Here is a 19,477-nt window from a genome sequence, read left to right as displayed (position 1 = left end):
CTCCACCAGGTTCTGGAAGGGGCCCTTGCCGGTCATCACAGCCTGGGCGCCGTAGCCCAGCATGGCGAGCATGGCCTGTGCGAGGGGGAAATACGAGACATGGAGTACATGAATCAGTGCAGGTCATTATTAAGACTCCATGTCAGTTATGCGTCAGGTGACGACTCAGGTCGCGCATCCATTTGGCGCAGATGTCATGCAATCAAGAACCCGTCGGCACAAGCAAGTAGGTGTCTTTGCTCACCAGGCGGCCGTTCTTGATCTCCTTGAGCTTCAGCTCCTTCATGGCAGCCTCGGTCTTGCCCAGGTTGAACAGGTTGAAGAAGGGGCCGCCTGCGGAGCGGGGGAAGGGACCGTCATATGCGCTGTCAGCCAGGAGCATGCAAACCCTGTTGAGCAGCTACATAGCACGAAACCGTCCGCCGCGGATCGGAGTTTCCATCCATCAGCAACCCGCATCCCGCACCCGACAGCGCCGGCGTCTGCCTCTGCCCTGTGCCCCTCCCCCTGACCCCTGCTGGCTGTCTCCGCCAGCCTTGGCCCACACCAGCTGCAGCCGCGGCCCTCTCTCGCGCGCTCTCTCCTCTATCTGCTCACCGGGGTAGGCAGCGTCGCCAGAGCCCTTGAAGATCGCCTCCAGGCCCAGGAAGTACTGCTGGCCCATGGAGCCGGGGTAGCGGAAGTCCTGCAGAGACACATGCGAGGAGGGGATCAGTTATCGGTTGTAACTGTAATCAGCCACAGCTCCAGCGCTGCACCCGAGGCTTCAAGTAAAACCGTTTCCTGCGCAGATTCTTCTTCTTCGCCCGACGAGCGCCTGCCCCTCCCTCCCCGCACCTGAAGGCGGCGCAGCTCAGCGAACTGCATAGCCACGATCTCCACGAAGAAGATGGTGTAGGGGTCAGCCCAGTAGCCGTTGTACGAGCCGGCGGGGGGGATTACGCCGCTCTCGAACCACTTGATGTTGGTGGCATCGGGGATCAGGCCGGCGGCGCCCAGCACCTCGGGGGCAATGCAGCCGGCGGCGCCGAGCATGGCCCAGCGCGCGTGGATGACCTCAGAGTACTGCAGCCACTTGGGCTCGATGAAGCCGCCGCTGTTCACGGGGTCCAGCAGGCCCAGGGGGTCGAAGCCGAAGTCCTGTTTGGGATGACGAAAAATGGACAATAGATTGCGTTGATGTTGGACAGGGGTGGTATGAGTGGGCATGCTGATTTCATAGCTGAGAGATTGGCGAGGTGGGATGCGTGGTGCGGGGTAGGGTGGGCACGAGCCGGCGCTACCCCACCCGCCACCAGCCCCCGGCTGCTCGTAGTCCCCCTGTCCCGCCAGCTCCAGCGCATGCTACTCCGCAAGCAGCTCCGCAATCAGCTCCACACGATGCGCCAAGGGAGCTCCCATCCTCTGATCAGCTATGCGCGCGCAGGTCAGCGCGACGGCGTGCTGGCCAGTGCTGAGGTCTGAACTTGGTCAGCAAGGGTCTGCCGCCACGCCATTTATCATCATGCGCTGTAATTGATAATGCTGAGGCAAGCTGCTGCTCGTGAACAATGCACGGAGCGCAAGCGACCCGCGATTCCTTCGCGCACACCCACGGTCGACGCTACTACGCGCCTGCGCGCGAGCCCCGGCCCGGCCATAGCGTCCGAAGATCTCCCGATCTACATTTCCAAGCGACTTCTGCCCCAAAAGCATCATCGCTGAGTCCACATCGCCCCGCCGATGCTGTATACTTACGCCGGGCAGAGAGCCGTCCAGGTAAGCCAGGGACGACTGCGAGGCACCGACGTACAGCTGGTCCTTCGAGCGGTCCACCTGCAATGCAAGGCGCCTTGTTAGCGATTGAGCGAGATCACTTTGCCAAACGCAACCTTGTCATCATCAGACGACGCGCGGATTTTCCAACAGCCTGGCCGCCAACGGCAACCGCCCATGCATTTGCTCACCTTGGCGATGGACTTCTCCTCAGCGCGGCACACCAGGCGGGCCCGGTTGGCCTTGGCCGGGCGGGCAACCTTGCCGCTGAAAGCGGCCTGCAAGGCACGCGAACATCAGCAGATTGTAAGAATTTATTCCAATCACTTTCCTAGACTACTGCATTGAGTCAGTGAGCTGCACGCTGTCGACCCCTTGCTGCAAGCATGCTTCTTCTAGACGAGTGGGCTAGTCACCTGCGCGGACTTGGTGAGCATCATGGTGATATGTGACCGCGAAGTGACTGACCGTAGCGTAGCTGTATTACTGCGCCGGGGCTGTCTCAAACAGTCCCCGCACCTTGCGATCTGCGATCTTGCGGGGGGCGGACCCTTCCTGGAGTGACCACGACAGAACTCCGCTCTACGTGCACAAGGCGCAGCGTGGCAATGCCTAAATGAATGTAACAATATGTCAGCTATGTATAGCACCGACTTTGAGCGGAATTCAGCACGGCAAGCGGCACAAGGACCCCAGGGTCTCCGGGATTCTGCCATGTCGCGAGGCCCGCGCGCCCAGCCGGCCCGTTAGCGCTGGCTTCAAGCGTGTGAAGGGTCCGTGCATTCACTTCATATCGCTGTGGTTTGGCGTGCGGAGACCTGGGGTGGCGAGGGGAGTGTCGAAGGGTGAAGGCAGTTGCTGCAAGGGGTGGGCCGGGGCGTGGGCCAGGGGAGGGCTCTGGGGTGGGCTCTGAGGTTACAGTCAGGCAACGGCGTGTGCTGGTATCCATGTCGTCCGTACACTCTGGCCGCTCGGTGTGAAGCCCGCTCATGAAGCACGTCCTGGGCCGCCAGTCCCCGCCGCCAGGAGCACCGCAACCGTATTCTTGCGTCTCGGGAGACTGTCGAGTTAGCGGGCAGCACTGGAAGCTGGATGGCCGCACTCAACAGTACTCAATCATAGCAGGTGCATTACTGAAACCCAACACAAATCCTGGGCCCTTTACCTGGGTTGGATGACAGCTGCCCCTCGCTGTCCCATGCTCTGGCACTCGATGCCACAACACGGCGACTGAAAGTGATTGCATGAACACCCCAAATCCGAGATCAAGCAAACAGGCAGACTTACACGCGTGCCCTGCGACGGTAGTTTAGTGCATTGCACGTCTGTTGTTATGGCTACCGGTAGAGTCAGGTGACAATGCTCCCCTTGCATTAGTACGGAATGGAATAGACCACCCACCCCACACCGTCCATGCAGGTCCACGCTCATCGGAGTGCGGACGCGGAGCACACCTAGCGGCGCAGCCGTCGGACCCTCACATCCTCCGGAGATTGGAGTGCTGTCAGCAGGGGAGCTGGCTCGAAGCCATTTGCTGGCGTTCTCGCGTTGTGCCGCACACATGGACCGCAGGGAAAGGGGCCAGCCTTCCTTGACGGTAGAGAAATGGAAAGACGGCGGTTGGAGGATTGTGGGCGGAACGCGGAAGTATATAACCCTGCGGAATTCGCCCTGGGGCATCTAGGTGTGGCTTTCAGGGGTGCCCCTGGTGGCTTTTGCCGACAATCCTTCTGCAGCCCCACCCAGGACAGCCCCATCCAACCTCTAGTTTACTTAACGTACGTCACTCCAACCCACTCTTTGCCGTACGCGCGTGGGACCCTGCAGTCAGGCGATCGCACTTCGGATCAGGCGCCGCCCCTGGTTCATGGCCAGGAGCATTAGTTCCGCAACGCACGTCGTTAAGAGCGACGACGGCGTCTTGCATTCGCATTCACTAGCAAGCACTTCATTCGCTAACAGAGCGCACTGGCGCATCACACGAAAGCAGAACAGGCACTGCGTACCGTGCGCGTCACCCAACATAAGCATTCCGTATGTAGCGCTCTGCAAGCTGCACTAACGCCCTCAAGTTCTTGCATGTAGCATTGGAATGGCGTTGTTCCCTGGTTGCCCGCGTCCTCGAACACCCCGAAAAGCCGTGGGAGATCCATGGGCGCTGCGACTGTACCGACAGAGGTAGCTGGCCGCGGTTGCTGGAGCGCTTCTGCTGCCGCGCGTTCCGCACACCCCGGCCGGACGCTCGGCCAGGCGATGTTGCCACCATAGACAGTGCGACGCCACGCAGCGCAAGGTAAAGGGAGTGCGGGTGCTACAGTACGCCAGCTAGGGCTGCATGGAAATCCCGGAATGCGGGAAGGGTGCAAAATGTTGCGGCGCTGAAAGCACGGGGGGATTCAGCGGACGGCGTGCCTTTGCCTGGCTTTGCCGCACAAAATAGGCCCTAGTCGGCCAGGGACGCAGTCCATCTGATGAGCTGCCTACAGGTAACTGGTTTCATCATCGGACCTTCAGCAGTGCAGACACGCTCAGAACAGACATGCCACGCACAGTAACAGAGCAGAGAAGAGGTCTTCTATACACCTCTTCAAGGACTAGTCCATCCAACATGTGTCAGAGTGTCAGGCAGGCCACACCGCAACACCTCAGAAAGTGCTTCTGGCTACGACAGCATGCACCTGATGTGATCAGCTTCCCAAGCTTGCTGCTCTCCTGTGGGTGCGAGTCGACCAGTTTTGCCTGGTCCTAACAACACGGCACTTCCAGGGGAGAGCTTCTGCCAAGTCGCAGCCTCAAACCGCCACGAGCCCACATCTTCAAGCAGCCACGTTGCCCCAACCTTTAAGCGTCCACCAAGACCATCAGCTCCAACTACTCCAAGTGGGAATGAACAGCGGCCCGCCGTTGAGAGTCTGAGCCAACTCCACGATAGCGGTCAATTGCTGGGCGACCACGAACGCGGTCACCAAGCCCATCGTCTCGACCAGGCTGGACTTCGGTAGCAGGAATGCTATCAAGGCCATCGTAGCCAGCCACATCACCAGTATTTCCCCGCGCAGTATCACCTGTCAGCAGGAGTCACCGTGGGGCAGAGTCAAGGTGTGCATCAAACTACGACGTGTATTCGATTGCGGCACGGACTCCGTGGTGTGTCGTGTATAAGCCGCTGCGTGCGCAACTAGCTGCGCGGCGCGCTGGGGGTGTGGCGAGCAGCGGAACCAGCAGCAGTTGCGGCGGCGATGCAGCAGCGGCAGCCGTGCGTCTTGTGTGGCGCTGGGGGGGGGGGGGGGGGCACTGAGACATGGCGCCGCGGCCGCTGGCGAGTGTCCTGCTGCGCGTGCTGCGTCTGACCGTGCACTTTTGCCCTCACCTTAAGAGCAAGGTGAGCGTGCGCAGCCGGCTGTGCGCGAAAGTAATCGTTCGCCATGCCTGCGCACACTTGGCCCGGTCAGTCTGTTCAGCTTAACCAAATAATCCTCCCGCCTACCTGGTTGATCAGCCCACGCCGCTTTCAGGTAGCGACGCTCTGGCCGGCACGCCCAGCGGTGGCGGGTTGAGGAGCGGCCCGACGGATCTGCACGCGGCAATCGCGTTCAGCAGGCCACTTCGTGCCACCGAGATCTTGCAGATCGCGTGCCTGCAGAATTGCAGGTCACGCGGCTGGGCGAAGCGAGCCAGTCCCAAACAGTGGTGGCACTGTAGCAAGCTTGCAAGCTTTTGGGGGCCTATAAGACTAGTAAAGCTGATATTGCTGTTTGGCACTGTTATGGTATTGTCCAAGCGCTGTCCCGGATTGGTCCGCAATGGCCAGTGCAATAGGCCAATTCTACCGGAAACTTTCGCTTTTTCAACGCACGTCGGTCTTCTTTAAGTCAAACGCTTCCAACTCCACCAAAAAGGACGCCAGTTCAAAGTTCAAAGCCCTTCAACTATTTCACATGCGCTAAATAAACACTCTCTTGTCGCCACCCTGAACACCGCGATCACCTCCGCGCGCTCGCAGCCGGCTTTGTGGCCTCTAGCAGCTGCTTGTATGCCTCGCCGGTGGAGCTGCTGAATGCAGCTGGTGGAGGCACTCCCCGCTGACTCCCCCCCCCTCGCAGCGCCCGGCTTGCCCCCAGCCATTGACGTGTGTTGCGGAACTAATGCGTACGTAGACCAGAGCGGAAGGCGGAGTGGGCTTGCAGGCGGCACGAGAGTAGGCAGTCAGTAGCACAAGTTGCGAATTCACATTTTACCTCGTAACCGACGGTAAACGCTGTGGATGGCAGCCCAGGCCGCAGCCAGCCTCCGCCCCAAGACCCAGCGCTAGACGAAGCCACGTAAGGTCGGACTTGACTCCAGGTACAGGTACAGCACCGTGTGGGAGGCGAACATGCCGAGCTGCACCCGGCTGCACCTGCGCGTAGTGGTGGGCGGGCATGGTGGCTGGGAAGGGCCGGTATGGTGCGTACTCGTACACTTCGCTGCCACCCGCACTCAACGCCGTAGGGCTTATTATACGGAAAGCGGCTTTTGAACTCAAGGAGCAGCCACGCCAGCCTCTCCTGCCCGGGAATCTCCCCAGGCACCTCCACCTCCAGGATGCCGTCCGGTGAGGCTCCCATGGGCGGCAGGCCGCCCAAGCCGCCACACGGCAGGAAGCTCTGCTCTCGGATGAACCACGTGGTAGCGTCCTTGAAGCCGGGGATGAGCTTGAGGCTGTTCAGCACAGTCCACAGGCAGTTGGGTTCGTGCTGGTGTCCCCACTGCAGCGCCGGGTCGCCTGACCTCGCCGCTGCTGCCCCGTGCAGGCTGCGAACCACCTCCTCCATATTATCCCGCCCAGTCATGCATCCGGAGACGCCGCGGCCGAGCACATCCACGGCCGTGGGCTCGCCAAATAAAGCCTAGGTAGGCGCCCAGCAAGCTGGCGTTGACACGGCCGTGGCGGGCAAAATGCCACAACGGACTGCCTTGCGGCGCCAGCGTCAGCACGATGCCCTGGAGTTGGACAGGCCATGTTGCCAGGGTGATCGGCGACAGCACGGAGAGGTCCAGCTGCGGCAGCTGCAGCTGAACATCCAGCAGCTGGTGTGACTCCAAGCTGTGACTCCAAGGTGAGGAACAGTAGGGGTCCCAAGTCGGACCGGTGCAGGGCGTCGAGTGCTGGGTTGGGCTTGCCGCGGGCAGCAGGTAGTGGGGGTGGCTTCGTGTTGGGCGGGATGACGCCCAGGGGGACGTGCACAGCCTTTCCTTTCCCTCCTTGCCGCCTTTCCTTCATCCTTGCCTGGCTCCGGCATGCTCCTAAACTCCTGCCCACTTGGCGCCTGCCGCTTTTGCCTCAGGTTGGGATCCGCCGCGCCGAAGCCGCTGGGCTGCAGTCCCGGCCGGGTCTGCTCCCGCAGCCCCTCCAGCCCGTGTTTGAGCGTTGCCAGGTGCGCCCCCGACAGTTTGGACGTGGCATTGCGCAGTGCGCCGAGTAGGTCTCGCACGGTCGTGGCAAGAACCTGCTCTTCCGCCTGGGTTAGCGGCATCACGCCACCGTCCTCCTGCTCCTCTGCGACTGCTGCGCCATCCGCTGTGTCCTTGGCCCCCCTCAGGCTCGGTTGGTGGCATGGGCTCCTCCGTCCTCATCGCCATCATCTCCGCCGCTGCCGCCATGCTGCTGCTCGGCCTGAGCGAGCACCAGCTCTTCCGCGCGCAGCTGCGCCAGCGCCTCCACCTCCGCAGCTTGCTTCTCCTCAGGGATCTGCTGGAGTGTGGGCAGGGCGCCGCCGGTGACGTGGGCGTAGACCTCCAGGTTCGGCTGCCGGATGAAGCTGGCGGGCAGGTCTGCGAATGTTAGGGCGGGCTCCGCCTCCGCCTCCAGCACCATGAACATGTGCTTGCACGGCACGTTGCGCGTCACACAGTCGCCGCAAGTGCACGTGCCCGACTTGATGCAGACCGTGTAGAAGCGCTGCTCCGGATCCAAGCTGCTGACCACCTCGGTTGCGCTCGCGCCCATGTCCACAGTGCGATCGACCTTTATGTTCAGTTAGCCGTGGCCGTGGTTGTCCACCACCGTGATCAGGAACAGCGGGAAGCCCCACTTAGTGGTCTTGTAGGTCGCGTCCATGCTGACGATGGTGTCGCCGTACAGCTTCAGCATGCGCTGCTGCTCAGGCAGCTGCGCGCGCTGCCAGCAGCATGCCTGCGCTGGTGTCCGTGGCGGGCCGGAAGTGCGTGCGCGCACCAGGGTACTCCTGCTCCACCTGCTGCTCCAGCTCTCTTCATGCACCGCCACCTGGTCGAATGCATCTAACAGCTGAATGGCCCGCTGCTGCAGGCTGCGAATGGTGGCGTCCGTGGGGAACTAACCACCGTGTGTCCAGCGGGTCCGGCGCCGCAATCAACGCCCTCACGCTGCGCCACCTGCAGAGCACAGAGGTGGCGATCCGCTGCTGCAGCGACTGCGAGGAGTGCTACAGCAGGGCCAGGCGCCGCACCTCCGCGGCAATGTCGGTGTGCAGCGGCATGGCCACCATGTCAGCGGCGCTGCCTGGCGTGTGGCCGGTGTGCTGCAGGCCGAAGGTAATGGTGACGCTGCCCTCAGCGCCCACCGTGCCGCCGCCGCTGCTGCCGCCTGCTGCCCCATACTTGCTGGTAAGCTGGTGCTCGCGCGCCTGTTGGCAGGGTATTCTGAGGGTGTTCTTGGCCTCACAGCCGCACTCATCCGACACTCCTGCGCTGCTGCGCCTCAAGTCCTCCGGCGCCTGGCTCGCTTCGTGCGGACCTCCCACCTGGGCTTGCCGCCGTACTGGGTATGCTACACCCTCGTCAGCACCGCTAGTGTGTCCTCGCCCTGCTGAGCAACACAGTATGCTGCTTGTGTTGGCTTGCCCCTTCCCCCGAAGGGGGAGGGGCGGAAGCCATTGCGGTCGCATCCAGTCCCAGGCGGGGCCCCCTCGGTTATTCCAGTTTTATGTGCAGTTACGTCGGGAAACCCGAACGTAGCCAGAATTTTTGTGCAAATAATACGCCATTAAATTTGTCCCAAGCAATGCATAACTTTGCGGAAACGCAAGGAAGACGTCAGACTAGAGGCGAAGGGATTGGAGGATCCCGGCGCTCGATAGCGGTAGACGATGGCACCTCAAGGCAATAAACATTTTTCAAGACATTGTAAGTGCGAAGCGCATGCGCCCTCGCCGATCGGCGAAAGCAGCGACGCCGGTTGCTTCATCTCGATGGATCAGCAGCGCAGTTTGTGGTATCAACGGTGCATACTATCGTGGTGACGATTTCGCGAAATCATGTGCAACATCTCGGGGCCCCCCACCCCCCCCCCCCCACCCCCCCGCCCCCGGCCCCGCCCCGCCCGCGCTCTCTCGCCTTGGCTCGCACAGTCCGGGCACCGGGCATCCCTCCCCCCGCATCCCCCTCCCACTCCGTTCGCAGAACTGCGACTGCGCGGAACTGGATGCTGGGAATGAGCCCATAGCCGATAGCTGGGATCGGGGGTTAATTCCCGTCATGCCTGGCCTGCAATGGTGCGCAATGCGACAGGGGGAGGGGGCAAGCCGGGGTACTGCGCAGCGGTAGGTGTTTTAGTTTGAAACCGGTGCAGGAACGCCAACATCTTCGGAACATCCTCCACAGCGCCCTGCACACGGCCGTCCGGCAGCCGCACCACGTCGTTGAGAGCGGCGCAGCAAGGTGGCATGGGCTCTTCTGGGCTGTCGGGGAACCATTGCGGCAGTAGCTCCCTGTGTTGTGCTAGGAATTGCGCTCCCCTGTGTATGCGAGGAACAGGAGTAGAGATGGGCAGGAATCGGGTGGTGGCCGTGCTGGCACTCTCGTTCCCGCAGTTCTCACTGCGCCAAAATCACTGGTCCTTCACATGAGACAGCAGCTTGTTGAGCTCCTTTCTAGTTGAGACAACTTCTGTTGTGACAACTGCTGTGGGGTAGCGGCACCACCATCGCCACTCCGGACCTCGCAGCTATGCCCCGTGCCCTGGTCCAGCACACACAGTCAACCGCCGCTGCTCCACTTGACCAGACCCGCACCGCCCTAGGGGTGCTTGCTGTCACCGCATCCGCAGATGCAGTGGCGTCCTAACCCCTGAGCCCTGCGGCATTTTGCATTGCAGTTGCTGCAGTCAGGGTGGCCGGCCCTCCAGAGAAGATACCCCCCATACCTCGGTGCCATGCCTGTTTGCTTGCCCAGCATGGCACGCAACCCACCCAGTGTGTTCATAGCGGCGTTTAGAAACGCCAATTGTAGTTGGCGCACGGTGCCCAATTCTTGCCGGACGGAAGCCGCACATGACGCGCAGCTGCCCTCCATGTGCCTTCGCTAGGGTACGAGGCCTTCCCGCCCAGATGCGCTCCCCCTGTCCCCTGTCCTGCGGCTCTCCAGGCTTTCTTTCAAGCAAATGCAACACACACGCAGCAGAGAGCCTCCCTGGTCCGCAGTCCCGCTCTCTTCGTGGCCTGTTTGGCTGTTTGCCGACCGCATGTCCCTGACAAAGTCAGACAGCGCCGATGACGCCGCGTACGGCCTTACACGCCACGGCTAACACAGCGCAATCACTTTACCTTAAACGTGGGCCCAAGCCAACGCGTTTGCACGTCAATCTGACCAATCCCCTGCAGCCTCCATTACCCGTACACGAGAAGCCCCACAGCGGGCTGCTGTGTGCAGGCGAGGTAAGCCTCATTGACCCTCCAGCAACCAGGGCGCGAGGCCGGCACCATATAATTGGATACGGTAATGCGGTGTGCGTGCACGCACGCGGATGCGTGAAGAATGCTGCATGCCAGTCCCTCATGCTTGCAGAAATAGGTAATCATGATTTCTCATGAAAGAATACGTGTGTGTGATTATAGTCTAATCATAGAGACGTATTGCACATGCCAGCAGTACATGATGTGTGTATGTGCGTGTGTATGCGGAGCGCGCAGCAGCCGTGCGCCCCAACAGAGGGCCCAAACACGCACGCGAGCCCATGAGGCCATCACAAAGCCCTGGCCATGCCCGGCGCGCCTACTTCCTCCAACCGTGTACTGCACGGCGCCTAGCCCTGGCACCGATGCAAGGCATCCACGGCGCAAGACCATAACCGCTGCTGGTACCCGGTTGCCAAGACCTAATAAGGCGCGTGCCCAGCAGAGCGATCCAGGCTGGTCGTCTGAACTTCGCAGCTGCGATGCTCCAGGGCGCTGGGCCATGTGAGGAACCTGATGCATGACAGCACGCATCGCTATACGCTGAGCGATGCCCAAGAGCTGCTGGAGTGGCAGATTGCGCCGCCTCAAACCGCAAAACGGCCCCCCTGAGCAAGAAGAAAGTTGTGACTTCCAATGATTGCCCAACAACAAAGTTCTAAGTGAGGTGACGAAGAAAACTGACTTTGCGAAAAAGAGTTTAGACACGCGAGGCGTGGGTTGTCGGTGGACATCAGCAATAAGTGCACGCGCGGCAGCTATGGTGATGCCTTTGACAATGCTATGATGCCGAAAGTAAAAGGCAATTGTCGAAAGAGTCCCCGGCGCACGAGGGAGGGGCGGAATGGTCGCTCCCCCATGCAAGCCGACCGCTACCCTTATCCTGTGCTTGCTTGCAATACACCCTCGCTCTTACCGCGCGCCCCACCTCACTCGCTTTTTTCTCTCGTGCGCCTTAAGCGCCGAGCCAATTAATTAGCGAAAATGCTGGCCGCCAAGTCGATTGCTGGCCCCCGCGCCTTCAAGGCGTCGGCCGTCCGTGCCGCGCCCAAGGCCGGCCGCCGCACCGTTGTTGTGATGGCCCGCAAGAACGAGGTCAGCGAGTCCTATGCCAAGGCTCTGGTTGAGCTCGCCGACGAGAAGGGCAAGCTCGAGGCTGTGCACGCCGATGTGGACGCGGTCGCCGGCCTGATGAAGGAGAACGCCAAGCTGAGCGCTCTGATCATGAACCCCGTTGTGGAGTCGGACAAGAAGCGCGCTGTCCTGGCTAAGATCGCCAAGGAGGCCGGCTTCCAGCAATACACGATTAACTGGCTCAACCTGCTGGTGGAGAAGGACCGCCTGTCGCTGGTCCCTGAGATTTGCGAGTGCTTCGAGGACCTCTACTGCCAGATGACTGACACCCAGGTCGCTACTCTGCGCTCGGCTGTGAAGCTGGAGCAGGAGCAGGTGAGGGCCGAGCTTCGGTGGCAGCAAAGCTCGCAGCCATAGCCACGTTCGCTTTTAAACAAAAGACCTTGAGCAATAGCCATAAGTCGGTATGTTTCTTGCTCCTTTCTTTTCACCCTTGCAGCAGTTCCTGATCGCCAAGAAGCTGCAGGAGCTCACCGGCAGCAAGAACATCAAGCTGAAGCCCGTGATTGACTCCAGCCTGATTGCCGGCTTCGTGGTGGAGTATGGCAGCAGCCAGATTGACCTGTCCGTTCGCGGCCAGATTGAGCGCGTCGCTGACCAGCTGACCAAGGAGATGACCGCCAAGCTGGTGAGCGCGAAGATGGTGGATGGAAAGGGGGTGGCGTCAGGTCGACGGGCTCGGGGAGCAAGCGGGGTCGGTCGGAGGACCCCGCTTGAATCACCGTCGCGATTGTGGTCGCGTCGATATGGGTCCCTGTCGCCCCGTGCGCTCCTGCACTGCGGGCTGCGAAGGTGCTTCGGCTGCCGGAATTGGGCTGCTGAGGGCAATTTGCGGGTCGCACACGCGCCTGGCCGTGTCGCCCAAGCGGGTGGGCGTTACGTCCCCTTGGCTCCCCCCGGCAGTCCACAGCAGCGCGTATTGTAGCAATGTCCAAATTCCCGGACGAAAGCGAAGAGCAGGGCCGTGACTGTTCAGTTGCCAGCGTTCCCTCCCGCTCATACCCCCAAACGTGCGCCGCCCTTTGGCTGACCTTCTCCTTCCCGGTTACCCGTTACCCTGCCCCGCAGTCGTAAACTTCCAGCTGGATTCTTCGAGCACTGGCGTTGCAGGGACATTGATCTCGATTGCGGAGTGGGGGAGGCGGCAGCGGCCGCGACGTGCTGCGGGACTTGGCGAGCGCCAGAGCGGCCGAGCTGGGCGCAGCACGATGGAGGGCGGGCCGTGTGCAGAGGAGCGGTTGGGCAGGGGTGTCCCCGGGGGGCCTCCTCTGGGGCACAGCATTTTTGCACGGCTTGGTGGGAGTGCGTGTGAGTGAGCCAGAGGGGGGTTCAGGCACGAAGGCCTGCGGGCTGGACCGAAGAGTAGACAACCATATCACAATTTTTGTGGCGCCGCTCCCAACGGCGACAGGCGTTGGGGCGCGCACTTCCGTGTTGGGGAGGGGCAGTTGCGGCAGATGCCGCACCGTCTCGGATGCGGATGCACAATTTTGTTTGTTAGCAAACTCAGTGCGGGATGCACGGCGCATGTAGCGTGCACGCACTCGTGCGCTGTCGTCCGCCCGAAGATGAGGCGCTCGTCTCCCTGCGGGTGGCTCCCTGATGGGGCCCGTGCTGTAACTGAGAAGAGAAGAATAAGGATCATTTTGGCTGGCAATCTGGCTGGTTTGGTCCGTGTTGAAACTTAATAGTTCTTTCAGGGACAGAAACTACACATCCAGCAAGCTTATGGGGGAAAGGTAATGGCTTTGAGGGGATCGTGCAGCGCTGCAGAGGCACTGTGCAATGCCTACAGAGCGCCCCCTACACGAACGAGGTCAAATCCTGTAGGGTAGATACGCGGGGAGAGCTGGTATCTACCGTTATCTACGGGGCGGGACCGCTGGAGCCCTGTGCCCAGGGATGCTTAGGCAAGCTAGCCAGCCAGCTAGGGCAAACGTTGCCGGACAACTAGGGACCACCAGTACACCGCGGTTGTATGCTGTTTGCCATCTGCTGGGGTCTGGGAATCAGCTGCACCCTACGGGACGTCACCAACCTGCCCCACACTAACATTGTCCCATCGCACACTGCTCCACCCTATGGATGCGGATGTTACAGAGGGGACAGTCCCAGCTCCCGAAGACGCCGAGCCATCACATGCTATCAGGGCCCAACCCCGACATTGCTGCAAACCCTCCCGCGGGCAAAGTCCGTGTGACTCCGCGCACAGTGAGTCCTATGGGACCCTATGGGACCTCGCCAACCTGCCTGAACCCTGTCCCATCACACACCCATCGCACACTGCTCCATCGATGCGCACAGATGCGCACGGCACGGAGGATCCCCACCATCATCCAGCTTGCGTAGGGAATTGTTGCGTTCCTCTTCGAACAGAACAGTTAGGGCCGCAGGGGTGAATGCGGCATCGAAGGAGGGACAACCGGAAAGCGTGGCACCAGCACCTGTATGCACACGCACGCGTGGCACGTCCTGCATGCTTGCATGGACGTGCGTGCCTCCCCATGCCGTAGCCCCGCCACATCAATGCCATTTCCCCATGGCCCGCCATGTTATTTGCAGCGTTGTGTACGAGGAACTCTAGGCGTGCAAGCAGGAACCAGCATCGTGCAGGACCCTTCCAGTGCACCGACGCCTTGGACTGCTTTGAGATTCGATTAGTTGCTTTCTTTTAGTTATTCGAATGTGCATTGATTACGTGGGGCTTGGCACGTAAGCGGCGCCCTGGCGAAACATTCCATGCCTGCCGGAACCGGCTTGTGACACAGCTAGGCGACAGCAATGGCCAGTGAAGAGGGGCTTCGCGACCGTGAGCAGCAAGAAGGGTATCGCGCCCCCCGTGTGACCTTAACCATCAAGGACTTCGACGTGCTCGGGCGCATTGGAGATGGCAGCTTCTCCACGGTGTTTCTGGCGCGCCAGAAGCAGAGCGGGAAGCAATACGCCATCAAAATGATGAACAAGCACCTCGTCATGCGCAATAAAATGGTCGAGTACATAAAGAACGAGCGGTTTATTCTGGACAAGTTCGACGACGCGGGCATCGCCAAGCTGCACTTCACGTTCCAGGACCCGGACAACCTGTGTGAGCAGCCATGCGTGACATGGGGGTGCTGGAAGGCTGCAGCAGCGGCTGCACACGCATGCGGGGTGTTTTAAGGGGAACTGTGTGTGGGGTGGGTGGGCGGGTGTGGCAGCAGAGGCAGTAGCAGCAGCAGCCAAGTTTGGCAGGGAGTGGTGGGGCTTCCGAGCAGCGTGACCTGCTGCTGCGATGGTGACAGAAGCATAGACACACATGTATGGACAGCACCGCTTTCCTCCTTGAACACGCAGACATGGGAATGGAGTACTGCGCCGGCGGGGAGTTGTACGAGCAAATCAACAAGGTGGGGGCTGTGGGGCGCAAGCACGTATACAAGGGTTGTTGTGTCGCCGCGCAGTCTTGTGGAGAACCTGTCAAGCGAGCTCTGCGGCAGCAGCAGAAGCAGTAGCAGTAGCACCACCACCACCAGCAGCAGCAGTACCTGCAGCAGCAAGCCTGATTGCTGGGCCGCCTGCAGGCAGGCAGCTGCCAGGGTGCAGCGCCCGGGCTCCGTCACTCCCCGCCCCATTGCCCCGTTATTGCCGCCACTCCCCTCCTACCGCACGCAGCGCGGGCGGCTGCCTCTGGAGGCTGTACGGTTCTACGCGGCGGAGGTGGTGCTCATCCTGGAGTACCTGCGGAAGGCGCAGGTGGTGCACAGGTGGGGGCTTTGGGGGAGGGGGAGGGCGGGAGGGGGAGGGTGTGTGTGTAGGTGGGGATGGGGCTCGGGCTCGGGCTGGGGTTGGGGCAAGGGCTGGCGGGTGGGGGCTGGTTGGGGCTAGGGCTGGGTTCTCCTGCCCTGCCCCCTTTCATTCCCTGCTGCCCCATTCACACAACCCCACGCCTACGGCGCCCCCCCCCTCCTCCTACCCACCAGGGACCTGAAGCCTGAGAACCTGCTGCTGTCGGGCGACGGCCACCTCAAGCTGATCGACTTCGGCAGCGCGCGGGCCTTCTTCCTGCCGGCGGCGGAGAAGCCGCCCGGCAAGCAGCGGTGGGGGCAGGAGGAGACCGGGGGTGGCGGCAGGAGGAGACCGGGGGTGGGGGCGGAGCGACTTGGGCGGGGGTGGGGGAGGAGGGCCTGGGGGGGGGGGCGAGGTGCATGGCTTCACGGCGTGTGTCTGGGATGTGTGGATGGGGTTGGGTTTAAGAGGCATCCGCCGCTGCATTCATACACACGCACGCCTTGCGCGTCATCCGTCAACGGTGCCATCTCCCCCGCCCGCCTTCCCGCCTTTGTTTGTCGGGTTCGGGGTCTCGGCTTGTTCTCGTGTTCCGGAATGCAGCAACCCTTCCTGTTCCTCGCCCTCCCCCTCGCCCTCCCGCTCGCCCGCCCCCCCTGCACAGCGCAACCTCCTTTGTGGGCACCGCCGAGTACGTGTCGCCCGAGGTGCTGCTGAACGCGCCGCTGAGCTACCCCGCAGACCTGTGGGCGCTGGGCTGCATGATCTACCAGATGATCGTGGGTGGGTGGCCGCCGCCCACCCCGACCCTGTCAATCGCCGGCGCCGTCGAACCTAGTTATGCCTGGACCACCCTACTCCTCACTCCTCACTCCTCACCCTCAACCGGTCATTTTCACCCGCTCATCTATGTCATTTGGCTCGGGCACACAAACCCTCTCTCAACCACTCCGCTCTCCATGAACGGCTACCCCCTCACCCCTCATCCCCCCACCTCATAGGCCGGCCGCCCTTCAAGGCCGCCAGCGAGTATCTGACCTTCCAGAAGATCACCGACAGGTGAAGAGGCAGGGGGAGCGGTAGGGGGGGCAGGCCGGGGCAGTTTGGGAGGGGAGGGGCAGGTGAGGATGAGATGGAGGGAAGCAGCGGCGCGGCCGCGGCCCTGGGCGGGGGGCGGGGTGAAGGACAGAGGAGTTGTTTGCACCACCCTTTCCATCTGAAGTAAGGCAAGCCGTTGCATGCGAGCGAGGGTGGCGCAGGGCGGAGGTCAGGGCCGGGGGGCAAGGGCCTGCAGAAGCGCGTGGACGCTGTGCCTGTTCTTGCGCCTTGAAGGTCGCCGACGCGGCCCTGGGCACGGCAGTAGGGCATTACCCCCGCTCTGCCCATATATGAGTGCATTTGAAGTCTCGACCGACCTAGCCCCTGGACGTCGGCTGGACTGCGCACCGTCTCTCAGGAGTCAGGGGCGTCTGACACCCCACCCCAACCCACCCCTTACAATCCCACCCCCTGCCGACCTTCAGGGAATTCGCCTATCCAGGCGACCCAGGCTACAACGCCGACGGGGAGCCCGACGACGAGGAGGGCGGCGAGGAGGAGGAGGAGGAGGCGGGGGGGAAAGAGGGGAAGGCGGAGGGGGGCGCAGCCGCAGTGGAGGCAGCAGCGCAGCGGGAGGGCGCGGATGCGGAGGCCGCCGCGGCGGGCGGCGAGGGGGCGGGCAGCAGCAGCGGGGCAGGAACAGGCGGTGGTGGCGGGGGATTGGGGGCGGCGGGCAAGGTGCCGAAGCTGCGTGGGCCGGTGGTGTATCCGGATGATGCACGTGACCTGACGGACCGGCTGTTGACGATGGAGCCTGCGGCGCGCATTGGTGAGTGGCGCAGTGCTGCTGTGCAGGGCTGGGGTTGGGGCGTGGGGTTGGGGCTTGCAATGAACCCGCATGGGGGTCGGGTAGGGTGCTGGGGTATTGACAGAACAAGTGGACGCCGGTGCGGCAGAACTTCAAATGGGAAGGGTACTTATAATGTACTTCTGTTTGGTCTGCCCTGGTTCATCGCCGCATTCCCCGCTCCGGCCCACCCCGCTCCCGCTCCCGCTCCCGCCCGTCCCACGCAGGCGCGGAGGACATGGCTGAGCTACGGGCGCACCCCTTCTTCGCCGGGGTGGACTGGGCGGCGCTGCGGGCCGGACCCGCGCCGCCCTACCTGCCGCCGCGGGTGCCGGGAGCGCCGGGCAGCGACGGCGGCTACGAAGAGGGCTTGGACTGGGAGCTGACCTCGCTGGTGCGCGACGCGGCCGAGAGCTAGCAGTGGAGGCGAGCAGCGGCGCGATCAGGGTGGGCGCGCTGGAACCCAGCTGGTGCGGTGTTGAAAGTGCTTGGTTGTGGCCAGCGGTTAGGATGCGGTGAGGTGCTGGCTGTGCTTGCTAGCTAGCTGAGTGCTGGGTGGTGTGGGCGTGTGGCTGGGTGGCGTGGCGGAGGTGGCCAGGCGCCCGTGGGGCTTGGGAGCCTGGCAGACGCCCAGACGTCGGTGAGCGGTGCGTGGGCGATGTGTGTGGTGGGCAAAGACTAAATGCCCGTGTAACACTACTGCGCTTCCTACCTGCCTTTCCAAGCCAGGGCGCTCACATGAATCTATGAAGTGCATGCCAAGCTAACAAGAAATGCAAGGGGATGTTGTGTGGTACTACGGTGTACCGGGGGGTAGTGCCGGGCTGCCGATCGTGGGTCGCATCCTTCTGCACGGCGCACGTCTTGGGAGGGCGCGTGCCCGCCACGGCACCCCTCGGGAGGGAGGGGGAACCCAAAGGCACTTGCGTGTTGTCTTGCGGCGTGAGCGTGCGAGCGACCTAGGCAGCTGTCGCGGGGCCTCGGCGGGAATGGGTGTCAGTCACTGGCTCGTGCACTGCATCAGCAGGTCCTTAGAACCCATGCAACCTGTTGTTGTAGGCGTGCGGACAGACTTCTGGCGCGTAGGCGTGCTATACATCTGGGCTGTGGCTCTTGAGACGCAGGGCGGTACGGGGAAACGTGGAGGTGGGGGCGGCGCAAGCTGTTTGTTCGGCCGTGGGACTTGCCGCAGCGAATCCTGCTGACCTGCATGAGCATGAGCATCCCTGCCGCAATCTCCTGAACATGGCAAGTGGCGCCCCCCGCTGGCCTTGCGAACGCACACCTCTCCGGTCAAGCACCCGCACGGCCGCACGCCGTACCGCATGCTTCCGGAGGAGACAAACCGCGCCACGGGGTTGATACACCGGGGAGGGGGGACTGCGCCACCGCGGGGCAATTTGAGGCATACCGCACGCGTGCCGGTAGCTGCAAAGTGTGCAAGTGTGCAACACAGCAACAGCAACAGCCCGGAGCGACATGAAAGCCGTTCGTCGTAGCGAGTCCAGGAGTCGGCCATCTGGGTCGGCGCTGAAGGGCTCGGAGGGAAACCGGCATCCAGCGCTGGCAATGCAGGGTGTTGGGTGACAGGGCAGGCACTGGCACGCACCGCCGTACCCCTCCGTCCCCCGCATCCCGCACCCCATATCCTGCACCCCTCGCGGGCGTTCAACCAGCCGCGCGCTCACGCCTGACGTTGCAACTTGCAACTTACTTATTGAGTGCTATGGTCTGGGAACACACAGCACACTACAGGACTACCCTAAAGCATCGCCGATTACCGTACACTAACCTTCACCCTGCCCCCCGCCCTGCCCCCCGCTGCCCCCCGCTGCCCCCACATGCAGGCAGCAGGCTCGGATTCCGTGATCTTGTAAGCAAAGACCTTAGCTAGGAAGGAGGGGCAATGCGACGAGAGCAGCGCCACAAGGGACGGCGCAAATGGCCAAGATTGGAACGTTCTGGGCGCTTCGGCGTGCGCTGCGCTGCCTTGTGCGCTGCCAGCGCTGCGCTCCGTGGCGTGCCCGGGACCGTGCGCAAGTATGTACTACGGGAGTGTGAATGGAAGCTACTTGCGGAAAGCGTTGGACCACGCGCAAGCGCTTCCATGGGGTGGATGCCTACCAACGTTGGGCCTAGCCGGAGCGAGGCCTGGCCTGTGCGGGCCTTGGCCTGATTCGGGCTCCGTTGGCCAGTCCGGCCAACTTAAAAATACTCAAAGCTTTGCCGCGTTGGAATCCGGGGG

The 19,477-nt window shown here is 62.2% G+C and overlaps 6 protein-coding genes across 7 annotated transcripts in view; 3 read left to right on the top strand and 3 right to left on the bottom strand.

The window, feature by feature from the left end:
• Nucleotides 1-2,524, bottom strand: part of CHLRE_11g467573v5 (uncharacterized protein) — a 3,392-nt gene extending 868 nt beyond the window's left edge. The window contains exons 1-7 of the mRNA XM_043067321.1: nucleotides 2,172-2,524; nucleotides 1,947-2,033; nucleotides 1,738-1,815; nucleotides 838-1,140; nucleotides 598-685; nucleotides 245-333; nucleotides 1-75 (exon numbers count right to left, since the gene is read on the bottom strand). The exon at nucleotides 1-75 is cut by the window's left edge and continues 43 nt beyond it. Of these exons, the coding sequence (XP_042919324.1) occupies nucleotides 1-75; nucleotides 245-333; nucleotides 598-685; nucleotides 838-1,140; nucleotides 1,738-1,815; nucleotides 1,947-2,033; nucleotides 2,172-2,195 (744 nt within the window). The 5' untranslated portion in view covers nucleotides 2,196-2,524. The remainder of the gene's footprint in view (nucleotides 76-244; nucleotides 334-597; nucleotides 686-837; nucleotides 1,141-1,737; nucleotides 1,816-1,946; nucleotides 2,034-2,171) is intronic.
• Nucleotides 2,525-4,045: 1,521 nt separating this feature from the next.
• Nucleotides 4,046-5,627, bottom strand: CHLRE_11g467572v5 (uncharacterized protein). Of its 2 annotated transcripts, XM_043067320.1 has the most exons (4): nucleotides 5,393-5,627; nucleotides 5,243-5,329; nucleotides 5,126-5,184; nucleotides 4,146-4,820 (listed from the first exon to the last, which is right to left on the bottom strand). In XM_043067320.1, exons 3-4 carry the CDS (start codon nucleotides 5,180-5,182, stop codon nucleotides 4,617-4,619), a joined length of 261 nt encoding a protein of 86 aa, XP_042919320.1. In that variant the 5' UTR covers nucleotides 5,183-5,184; nucleotides 5,243-5,329; nucleotides 5,393-5,627; the 3' UTR covers nucleotides 4,146-4,616. The 2 variants fall into 2 exon arrangements, with proteins under 2 accessions (XP_001701406.1, XP_042919320.1); XM_001701354.2 differs by having other exon boundaries at nucleotides 4,046-4,820; nucleotides 5,243-5,627.
• A 380-nt stretch (nucleotides 5,628-6,007) lies between these two features.
• CHLRE_11g467571v5 (uncharacterized protein) lies at nucleotides 6,008-7,373 on the top strand. The gene is made up of 5 exons (XM_043067319.1): nucleotides 6,008-6,201; nucleotides 6,323-6,349; nucleotides 6,549-6,854; nucleotides 7,083-7,172; nucleotides 7,338-7,373. Exons 1-3 carry the CDS (start codon nucleotides 6,131-6,133, stop codon nucleotides 6,646-6,648), a joined length of 198 nt encoding a protein of 65 aa, XP_042919319.1. The 5' UTR covers nucleotides 6,008-6,130; the 3' UTR covers nucleotides 6,649-6,854; nucleotides 7,083-7,172; nucleotides 7,338-7,373.
• Nucleotides 7,374-7,565: 192 nt separating this feature from the next.
• On the bottom strand, nucleotides 7,566-8,867 carry CHLRE_11g467570v5 (uncharacterized protein). The gene is made up of 3 exons (XM_043067318.1): nucleotides 8,581-8,867; nucleotides 8,226-8,402; nucleotides 7,566-7,930 (listed from the first exon to the last, which is right to left on the bottom strand). The coding sequence occupies exons 1-3, from the start codon at nucleotides 8,650-8,652 to the stop codon at nucleotides 7,775-7,777; spliced, it is 405 nt and encodes a 134-aa protein (XP_042919318.1). The 5' UTR covers nucleotides 8,653-8,867; the 3' UTR covers nucleotides 7,566-7,774.
• A 2,495-nt stretch (nucleotides 8,868-11,362) lies between these two features.
• Nucleotides 11,363-13,453, top strand: CHLRE_11g467569v5 (uncharacterized protein). The gene is made up of 3 exons (XM_001701325.2): nucleotides 11,363-11,897; nucleotides 12,022-12,210; nucleotides 12,651-13,453. The coding sequence occupies exons 1-3, from the start codon at nucleotides 11,433-11,435 to the stop codon at nucleotides 12,654-12,656; spliced, it is 660 nt and encodes a 219-aa protein (XP_001701377.1). The 5' UTR covers nucleotides 11,363-11,432; the 3' UTR covers nucleotides 12,657-13,453.
• Nucleotides 13,454-14,127: 674 nt separating this feature from the next.
• On the top strand, nucleotides 14,128-19,453 carry CHLRE_11g467568v5 (uncharacterized protein). The gene is made up of 9 exons (XM_043067317.1): nucleotides 14,128-14,667; nucleotides 14,916-14,968; nucleotides 15,234-15,325; nucleotides 15,542-15,658; nucleotides 16,012-16,130; nucleotides 16,349-16,406; nucleotides 16,871-17,214; nucleotides 17,460-18,378; nucleotides 19,080-19,453. The coding sequence occupies exons 1-8, from the start codon at nucleotides 14,364-14,366 to the stop codon at nucleotides 17,648-17,650; spliced, it is 1,278 nt and encodes a 425-aa protein (XP_042919317.1). The 5' UTR covers nucleotides 14,128-14,363; the 3' UTR covers nucleotides 17,651-18,378; nucleotides 19,080-19,453.
• Nucleotides 19,454-19,477: the final 24 nt, after the last annotated feature.

This window comes from Chlamydomonas reinhardtii, chromosome 11 (assembly GCF_000002595.2).
Source record: "Chlamydomonas reinhardtii strain CC-503 cw92 mt+ chromosome 11, whole genome shotgun sequence".
NCBI classification, from domain to species: domain Eukaryota; kingdom Viridiplantae; phylum Chlorophyta; class Chlorophyceae; order Chlamydomonadales; family Chlamydomonadaceae; genus Chlamydomonas; species Chlamydomonas reinhardtii.
This window is presented reverse-complemented; position numbering and strand designations above follow the sequence as displayed.